The sequence below is a fragment of the Stegostoma tigrinum genome, chromosome 3, assembly GCF_030684315.1.
Source record: "Stegostoma tigrinum isolate sSteTig4 chromosome 3, sSteTig4.hap1, whole genome shotgun sequence".
In the NCBI taxonomy this organism is placed as follows: domain Eukaryota; kingdom Metazoa; phylum Chordata; class Chondrichthyes; order Orectolobiformes; family Stegostomatidae; genus Stegostoma; species Stegostoma tigrinum.
In genome coordinates, this window is record NC_081356.1 from 85,376,781 (window position 1) to 85,387,287 (window position 10,507).

A 10,507-nucleotide genomic window follows, 5' to 3' on the forward strand; every position below is an offset into this window, starting at 1 on the left:
TTAAACTAGTAGGGCTAAGTATTGAAATATGTTCTGGGTCAATCATTTTCTTCAAGTGCAGTAAAATGCTTCAGATGAAACTTAAGGAACTTTCATAACACGAGAGTCATCTCAGCACAGGTGAATTGCTGAGCTCCACACAACTAGAAACAGAAAAGCACAATACAATGTGGATTACCAATAATGAACATTGTATATAACAAGCAACCAGATCGTCACACCTGGCACAAAGACAGACAGAATGACTTTCCATCCATCATAGGTCAGAGGTTGGGACAGCACAATGTTTAGTACCATTCACAATTCCTTAGGTACTGAAGCAGCCAAATCCAAGCATAGCAAAATCTCGACAATGTCCAGGCTTGGCCTGACAAGTGGCAAGTAACATTCATGCCACAGAAATGCCAGGGAATGGTCATCTCAGAGAATATAACCATTGCCCCTAGACTGTCAATGCCATTACTTTAACTAAACACTTAACTATCAATATCCCAGGGGATGATAAGTCATATAAATCCTGTGACTACAAAGAGGGAGTCAAAGGCTGTGCATCCTATATTGATTCCCTGAAGCCTGTACATCATGTATACCGCATTTGGAAAGATTGATGGAATTTGCACCATTTGCCCTAAATGACTGCATTTCCAAAAACACTCAAAAAGCTTTAGGTCAATCTGGACAATGTAGCTTGCTTGATTGACACCATATCCCAAATGCTCACTCCTATCAAAAGATGCATTGCAGAAATTCACCAAGGACCCTTAGCCACAACCTTCCAACACACAAGCACTATCATCTAGAAAGAGAAGCACAGAAGGCACATCTGCAAATGCATCTCCAAGCCACACACCATCCAGATTGGGAAATTTACCACCATTCCTTCAACATCCCCGTGTCATAATCCTGGAAATTCCTGCCTTACAGCATTGTTGGTCTACTATCACCAATGAACAGCAGCAGTACTAGAAAAGGACTCAAAGAGATGGATGAACCATTTGTGGTTAACAAAGGTGGCCAAGGAGAGAATCCCAGTCAAAACTAAGGCATACAAAGTGACAAAGATAAATGGGAGATCAGAGAATTTTTGAGGAACCAGCAGCAGATAACTTAAAAAAACTAATCAAGTGGAAAAAAATTCAATAAATATAAATTGGCCAGAAATATAAAAGCAAACAGCAAGAGCTTCCATGTGTATATAAATCCAGAGAAGTTAAAGTAACTGTGAGACCTTCGGAAGACACAAGTTGGAAATGAACCACAGGGAGCGGGGATGATAATTTAAACTAATATTTTGCATCAGTTGCATGGTGGAGGACACTATAAACATTCCAAAGATAGCAGATAAGCAAGATGCCAACGAGTGGAAAGACCTTGTAGCTTGCTCTAGTATGAGGATCAAAGTATTTCAAACGAATAGGATTAAAGTCACCAGGACCTGAAGGCCTGTATCCAAAGATTTTAAAGCAAGTGAATGCAGAAACAGTTGACGCATTGACCAAACTATTCTAGACGTCACTAGATTCTGGGAAGGATCTCGCAGATTGGAGTACCCGTACTCTAATGCTCTGAGCAAGAAGTGAGGGGGGAAATTATGAGCCAGTTAGCCTAATATTTGTCGCTGGGAAAACGTTAGAGTCTATTAAGGGAAAAAGCTATGTTTTTTCACAACATAGCTTTTCACAACGGAAACCAGTTTTGACAAATTTATAGAATTGTTTGATACATAAATAGTAGAGTTGATAACAGGAAACTTGGATTTGGATTTCCAGAAGGCATTTGATAAGATGTCATAGAAGTTTCACTGAGTGGGCAAAAACTTGGTGGTGTTTAACTTAACCCAAGTTCATGCACTTTTGACAGCTTTTCCAATCAAAGGCAGATTATTTAAACAGAGAGAGCCTCAAGAAAAGGGATCTGGATGTTCTTGTGTGTGAAACAAAGTTAGCATGCAGGTGCAGCAAATATGTAAGAAAACAATGGAAATTTGTCCCTTATTGCAAGGGAGTTAGAATTTAATAGGGAGGTCTGTAAGGATGTTGGTGAGGAACACACCTGGACTGTAGTTTTGGTCCCATATTTAAGAAAGGATATACTGGCATTGAAGACAGTTCAAAAGAGAGATTCACCACACTGGTGCCCAGGATGTTAAGTCAACTCCTTTAAGAACAGCAAACAGATTAGGACCTTATTCATTAGAAATTAGAAGAATGAGGGTTGATCTTATTGAAACACAAGATTCTGAGAAATCTGATGAAAGGTCACTGAACTTGAAACATCAACTTTGCTTCTTCCTCTAAGGTGCTGCCAGAGCCTTTGACTTTCTCTAGCACTGTTTGTTTATAAAATTCTAAGGGGGCTTCACAGGGTAAATGTTGAGATGTTTTCCGTAGTGGAGGAATCTTAAACAAGGGGGCATAGTTACGGAATAATGGGATACACATTTAATACTGATGTGAAGGCAGTGAGTATCTGAAATTCATTATCGCAGAGCGTTGAGGGTTAGACCACAAATCATTTAATCAGGAAGTAGACAGACTTTTCCAAATATCAGGGAGTTGAGAGCTATGTTGTGTTGGCACAAAAGAGGAGTTGAGGCCTGAGGCAGATCAGCCACGATCTTGTTGAATGGTGGAGCAGACATGAGGGGGAAAATAGCCTCCTCCTGCTCTTATTTCTTGTGTACCCAGTAAGCAGCTCAACACTACTTCTGAAGGTCAACAAGGGATAGGCAACAAAAAGCACATAAACTATTAGTGAATTTTTAAAAAAGTAAAAAAGGAACTACAACATTGGATAGGGGTTCCCCAAGATAAGCAAATTGGAAGAGGAGGGAGATAACTTGTGGGAAAAAAAACTTACTCTTAGGTCATCAGACAAAGAGGAGCAAGGCAGATATGTATTATATTATTACTGGGCATTCACATGGAAAGAAATAAAATTACACACAAAACATTAAATATACAATAAGTGTACAAACAAATAGTTTAGTTTTGCAAAGAAAAAGCGATTTTAAATTTTAGTCCTGAACAATGTGTGTGTTTTATCGGTCTTTGCTAAACACTATTTTGAACATATAAGCAGAGAATGCTGGAGAATCTCAGCAAGTCTGGCAGCACCTGTGATGACAAGATGTAGAGCTGGGATGAGCACAGCAGGCCAAGCAGCATCATAGGAGTAGCAAAGCTGATGTTTCAGGCCTAGACCCATCTGCAGCTCCTACTTTCTCAGCTGCACCTGTGGAAAGTTAAACAGAGTTAACATTCAGTCCCAACGTCCAAGGTTTCCAGAACGGTTTTTGGAGTTGAAAAATTTATATTGTTTATCTCCAAGATACTGCCAGACCCACTTATTTTCTCCAGTATTGTAATTTTACTTCAGATTTCCAAGATAGGCAGCATTTTGTTTTTATTGTCAACATTCTTTTCCTGATCCACAGGCTCTGAGTCAGGATTTAACAAAATTGAGCTACATTACTTGTGCACGTAAAGACACATCAAAATTTTAGTGCTTCCATTTTGCAGTAATGCTCATACCAACTGATTTCAAAATCTTGACAAGATTACTGCCTTTAATTTCTCCTACTTCACCAAGCAGTAACAAAAATAACAGATGCTTTAGTCAAATATGACACATTAACATTTGAACTGCAAGCAGATTCAGAGAATCTGCAGATCACCATGTTGATTGATGCTGAAAGATTTCTTCTTATACTGAAACAGAAACATAGAATACAGGAGTAGTCAGACCTTCAAGCCTGCTCCACTATTCAATATGAACAAGGCTATTATCCAATTCAGTACTCTTTTCCTGCTTTGTCCCCCATACCCTTTGATCCATTCAGCCCCAAGAGCTACATCTAATCCCTCCTTGAAAACATTCATAGGCTCACTTCTCTGCAGATGAAGAAATTTCTACATATCTCAGTTCTAAATGGTTCACCCCATACAAAGCTGCTCACCACTGGGTACATTCTTCTCGTGTTTACCTTCATATCTAGTCCTGTTAGGATTTTACTGGGTTCTAGGAGATTCCCTGGCCCAATTCATCTGAACTATTATGAATATAGTCCTAACTGATCTAGAATTTGTTCATATGTCAGTCCTGCTCTCTCAGCAATCAGTCTGCTATACCTTCGCCCTCCATAGCTAGAACATCTTTCTCCAAATAAGGAAGCCAAAACTGCACACAATACTCCAGGTCTAATATCACCAAAGCGATGTACAATTGCAGCAAGATATCCTTGATCCTGTACTTGTATTTCCTTGCTTTGAAGGCCAATATCGCATTTACCTTCTTCATCTGCATGGTTACTTTCAGTAACTGGTGTAACAAGGACATCCAGCTCTCGTTGCACTTTGCCCTTTCCCAATCTAACACCATTCAGACAATAATCTGCCTTTCTGTTTTGCTACTAAAGTGGACAACCTCATTTATCCACATTATACTTGGTAGACCATACAATCGTCCATGCACTCAACTTGTCTAAATCACAATGAAGCATCTCTATATCCTCCTTACAGTTTGCTATCCCACCAAGCTTTGTGTTGTCTGCAACCTTGGAGATATTACATTTAGTTCCCTCATCTAAATCATTTATGTATAATGTAAATAACTGGGATCAATGCTCCCTGTGGTACCCCACTACTCATTTTTCTGAAAGGCAGACAGCGACCTATCTATACCTGCTCAGTTTCCAGTCTGCCAACCAGTTCTCTGTCCATGTCGCTGCACTATTCTCAATCCCACACGTTTTGATTTTACATACTAATCTCTTGTGTGACCTTATCGAAGGTTTTCTGAAATCCTCTCATTCCCCTTAGCAACTCTACAAGATACACAAAGAGAAAAATATTCTAATGTTCAATAAAGCCACAAAAACATTAGGGATTGCATTTAAATTTCCTACATTGCTGCAAATAACAATCAATTGTGCTCTAGATTTGTCAGAAGCAGAGAATTTCAACCAGTTAGACTTTGAGTTTTCAAATATTTTATTCACAAAACTTGCTAGCAATGCGTGTTTATAACTGCAGAAAAGGCAACAGTAGATTTGGCACTCTGATGAATACAAGACAAACAGTTTTGTTATAACTAATGTAACAAGACAGAGAAGTAAGATGAATTACAGTGAGCTCAACATCAAATTAGAGAAATAAAGAGAAAGGAAGAAACAGAATGACGTAGAACTACACAAATAATTTGTAAGCAAAATACTGCTCTTGGAATAAAAAAGGGCCAGCAGCAACACGGATACAAAATTGAGATTTGAACGGCCTTCCATCATTGGCATTTTTTGAGGACGTGTTTGAAAGATTTCAAAAATCGGTCCATTTGATGTACGGAGGATCACTGAGACTTACTTTTTTTTTCCTTTAAAAGGTCACTGAACAGACACGCTGGACATTATTTTACTAAAAAAGTTCACAATGGAAATGAAATGACATAAGCAGACTGCTTCTATCTGCTGAAAATAGCATGTTTGAGTTTATGGCGGGTGTGACTATTTGATAGCATTTTTGGGATTTACCTAAAATATTTGCCACTTTGCTGAGAAACCTTCCTTAGGATCTGTATGAGAACTGAAAAAGTTATTTCCCCCAAAAGACTTTCTGAAGACACAACTCAACATCTTGAAGAGATCCAGAGGAAAACTGTCTGTGTCCAGCGACCTGTCTATATGTACAAGGCCACAGGCTGAAAGCAATCTAGCTCATTTTACCTCTTACCCTTTCACTGTCTGAGAATGAACAATGACTCTGGCCAAAGCATTTTCTTCTAAAGTTAATGTTCAGAGAAAGGTTCCTTGTTTTAACTTATCTTTACTTGTATGCGAATGGTGGGGTCATTTATAAGCATAAATATTAATATACTTTTATATTCCAAACTGTCTGCAGTCAGAAATTGCTAGAAAAGTTCAACAGGTCGAGCCACAGCTGTAGAGAAATCAGCGTAACATTTCAGATCCAGTGACCCTTCCTCAGCTCTGCATTCCTCTAATCTTGGGAATGGCAGATGTCTCAGTGATGGGAAATAAAGAAACAAGCATTTTTGCTTGTTGATTGGAGCAAGGTTTAGACTAGGATTCACTAGGGTTCAGTGCTGGGTCCCTTGTTGTTCCTGATAAATATTAGCCTTCAACTTCAACGAGGGTGCAATTTCCAATATGCAAATAGTTCAAAACTTGGCAGTATTGCAAACACTGAAGTACAGAACTCCAAAAAGGCAAGCAATAGTGCAATGTGCAGACTAGTAGCACAAGAAATTCCTGATGAAAGTGTGGAGTGATTCATTTTGGTAAAAAGGGGAAACAGATAGGCAGTATAAACTAAAAGGGTACATTTTAATGAGAGTGCAGGAGTAGAGACCTGGGTGTAAATGTGCATGTGTCATTAAAGGTGACAGGACAGGCTAAGAAAGTAATTAACAATGTACCCTAAATTCTGTAGGTTATCAGTTATGAGATAGTTAAAACAACCACCTTGCTGTTCTATCTTTGCATAAAGCACTGGCTCAGTGTGAACTGAACTACTGTGTCCAGTTCTTAGTGCTGCACTTTATCTGAACAAAATGAAAGCATTAAGAACATGCAGAAAGAATCCATGAGGGTGATTTCAGATATTAAGAACTTCAATTACACAAAATGTCTGGCAAAGTTGGAATTGCTTTCTTTTGGAAAAAAGGTTGAGAGGAGATGATAGATCTATGTAAAATTGCAAGGGCTCTGAACATGATAAATATGCAGAAACTGTTCCCACTGGAGAAAGGATCGGCACGAAGTACTGATTTGAGGTCACTGGCAGAGCAGCAATAGAGAATCAGAAGGAAACCTTTTCAGCACAGAGCGGGTATGATCTGGGATACACTGCTTGTGTACTGCAGGTACGTTCTATTCAGGTTATTCAAGAGGAAAGTGAATTATCTAAAATTAAGGTACACAGGGATAAATTTGGGGGAAACTGCACCAGGTGAATTGCTCATTCAGATGTGCACAGAGGATGTGGCTAAAGGCTTCACGTCAGAGCTGGATTGATTTTGAGATTTGCTCTTATTGTTGCAGACTTGCTGGTTCTCCCCAGTCCATCCTGGGCTACCAACAGTGTTGAAATGAAGCAGTCATATGGCTCTAGGTGCGAAATCCTCTCTCTCTCACCTGATGGTCCTCACCACGAAGTACACAATGACCAAGGCGGTGACAGCGACCAGTACATAGAGAGCCCGCTGGATCATCATGGTCTGTTCATCAGCGGATACACTGTTGTTGTACTCGACATCCTTGGCGGGTTTACCTCCGGCCTCCAGCCCGGGGGTGCTACCGTTATTGCTGATGCTGTTGTTGTTGTTGTTGTTTTGCGGCACAAGGCCCAACAAGGTCTGGCTTCCCAGCGAGTTCCAGGACATCTTCACATCTAGCACCGCGTCTCCGGCCCACATTAGCGGACAGAGCCAGAGTAACCGAGGCCCCAACGACCACATGGACAAAGCGGCGGCTCGAGCTCAGTGTAGGCACCCGCCCCGGCTCGAGGCCCCCGGCCTGCAGCTGTTACTGAGGGAGCACGAGCGGCACTCACACAGAAACCGGAAGTGGAGCCGCTTGTTTTATTTTCTCTAGAGAATCCGCCACGTGTAGCATAAACAGGAAATCATGGAAATCCGGACTGGATTACAGTTTACACCCGAACTGGAACAGAGTCAATTCTCGGTGTGGAATTTTGGAATTCAGTTCATTGAATATGATCCTGTCCTCAGCGCCGTATAGAAATGTCCCGTACTGCCACAGCCTGCCCTGTCTTCTGCACCAAGCAGAAATATTTTAAGATCCAAAATCCTGTCAGGTCCTCTGTTGTGGACATGATTTATTGAAATTTAGCACCCTGTTCTGTCCTCTGTACTGTACAGAAATATGTTACAATTCAGCCCAATAGTCTTTCCTCTGTAAAGCGAGGGATGTATTTACAATGTAGCAACTGTCCTGACCCCTGTAGTTGACATAATTTATTACAATCCAGCACCCTGTTCTGTTCTCTGCGCTAGATAGAAATGTATTACAATCTATCAGCTTGACCTCCTTACCAGTAGAATTATAATACATTACAGCAGCCTGTCCTAGTATCTGCACTGGGCACATTTTTTTACAGGAAAGATGTGGAAGCGTTGGAAAAGATGCAGTGGAGATTTACCAGGATGTTGCCTGGAATGGAGGGAAGGCCATACGAGGAAAAGTTGAGAGAGCTAGGGCTTTTCTCTTTAGAACGACGAAGGATGAGAGGTGACTTGATAGATTGTACAAAGTGATCAGAGGTATAGATAGAGTAGACAGCCAGAGACCTTTTCCTAGGGTAGAGGCAGCCATAATGAGGAGGCATAGTTTTAAAGTGAGTGGAGGTGGATATAGGGGGGAACGTCAGAGGTAGGTTCTTTACTCGGGGCGTGGAATGCATTGCCAGAGCGGGTAGTGGAGTTGGCCTCATTAGGGGCATTTAATCGGCTATTAGATGGACATATGGATAATAGTATAAGGTAGGGGTGGAGGTTGGATAGACCTTAGGATTAGGGTAAAAGTTTGCCACAGCATCGTGGGCCGAAGGACCTGTACTGTGCTGTACTGTTCTATGTTCTATGCTCTATGTTCTATATTCACTACAGCCCAGCAGCCTGCCTTATCCTCTTGTCCCAAGGATGAATATATTACAATATATCAGCCCTGTATTTGACACAAAAATAAATCTCTGGATTACTACATGAGCTAGGAGCCAAATGGGGAAGGGGAAATAAGATTAGTGTGACTCAAAGATGGCTATGGGAAAAATAGGTTTCATTACATTCAGCCCATCAAGTCTAACCTGTCATTCAACAGGATAATGGCTGATTGAATACTTTGATGCCTTTTACCCACCCCCATCCACAGAGCCCTGTGTGCCACCGGTAATCAGGCAATAGTATAAAGTAGCAGTACAAATAACAATAATCGGGGTGACAGAGCATACAAGCATAAGCATGGACCAGCAAATATGTTCAAGATAGGGAAAATTTCTAAAGGGTTAGAATTTCTAAAAGAATAGAATTAAATGCTGCATTTATACAAATATATCAATGAACTAAACACAAATTATACACAATACCAAGTTAAACAGGAGTATGTGTTGTGAGGAAGATGTACAACATTTACAGGAAGGATATGATCAGAGTTAGTGATTGGGCAAGAATATAGCAGAAGAAGATGAAGTATAATGTGGAAAAATGGAGTTTCATCATCATATTGTAGGACATTATTGATGCACAAAGTGTCATTAGGTTATGCAGAAAATGTAGAATATCCAATTCATTGGATAGACAGGAAGATGATTTGTTGTAGGGGTATGAATCTGAAACTAAAAGCATCACATCAAATCCAGTGTAAGATCTTAATGATGATTCAGTAGCCAAACTGGGTCAGAATAATGCATAAATTCTTTGGCAGAAAGGATAAGGAGAGGCAATAATATCTAAAATACGCAGTTTTAAAAAGTGTGCATGGAAAGATGGTTCTAGGTATGATGTGCATAAAGCTTTGGATGTGATAGGATGTATTGAGAGAGTAGTTAACAAATAGGGTCCTGGCTTTGTTGATTAATAAAGCAGGGAAATTACACTGAACCTGTATAAACATGTTTAGGCCACGTTAATTTACTGCACCAAGTTCCTGGCCATCAAAGGTTAGGAAGATTGTGAGAGCCCTTGAGAAAATACAGAGCAGATTTATCAGAATGGAGGAAATGTAGCTTTGAGATTTGGATTAATAAGCAGAGTCCATTATCCTTGGAGTAAAGGAGACTAAAGTGAGATTTATTGAAGGTATTGGATGGGAGTCCCATAAAGTGGCAACGAATAAGGGAGGGTGGAATGCCCATCATCTTCCTGTTACCATGCTACACTATCAGTGAGCCAGAAGGTGGATGATGGTCCACCCAGAGGCCAATTGAATTATTTGTGGGCAACTAGAGGCTTCTTCACACTAGTATTAACATTTTACCAGGGGCAGGAGGACTCCATACTGTTTGAGGAGACTGCCTGATGAAACCTGCACACTCAGGTCGGGGATAGCTCCAACTCAAGGATTCTGTGGTATATGAAGGAGATCCTCAATTGGAAATTATTGCCTCTAACCTCTTCAAGTCCATCTTACACTAATTGTCAGGCTGCTAGAGTGGTCCTGGTATCCCCAACCCCATTTGACTAATTAGGGCTGGGGGACATAATTGACAGTCTTTCAGGCACCCTTTCTCTTTCAGATGCCAGCTCACCAGTGGCTACTCCTCCATGTGATGTTGTGAAATCATTGAATGGCAATCTTTGATTGCCAGCAGCACTTGGGGATGGGTAGTTATCCTGGTGATAGCTAATCAGTTGTCTGACAGGAGTGTAATGAAGCTGGATGTCCTGAAAATAGTTGAGTAAGGAGTGCCACAGCTATCCAGTTTATGGTCAGCAGCCCTGCCTCAACTCCAACTTCCCAGGTGACTTTAAATAA

At 40.6% G+C, this 10,507-nt stretch overlaps 1 protein-coding gene across 1 annotated transcript in view; it reads right to left on the reverse strand.

Annotated features, from left to right (window-relative positions):
• The window catches only part of LOC125451309 (membrane protein FAM174A-like), a 29,838-nt gene extending 21,927 nt beyond the window's left edge, over window positions 1–7,911 (reverse strand). The window contains exon 1 of the mRNA XM_048528293.2: window positions 7,151–7,911. Within this exon, the coding sequence (XP_048384250.2) occupies window positions 7,151–7,473 (323 nt within the window). The 5' untranslated portion in view covers window positions 7,474–7,911. The remainder of the gene's footprint in view (window positions 1–7,150) is intronic.
• Between the last annotated feature and the right edge of the window lie 2,596 nt (window positions 7,912–10,507).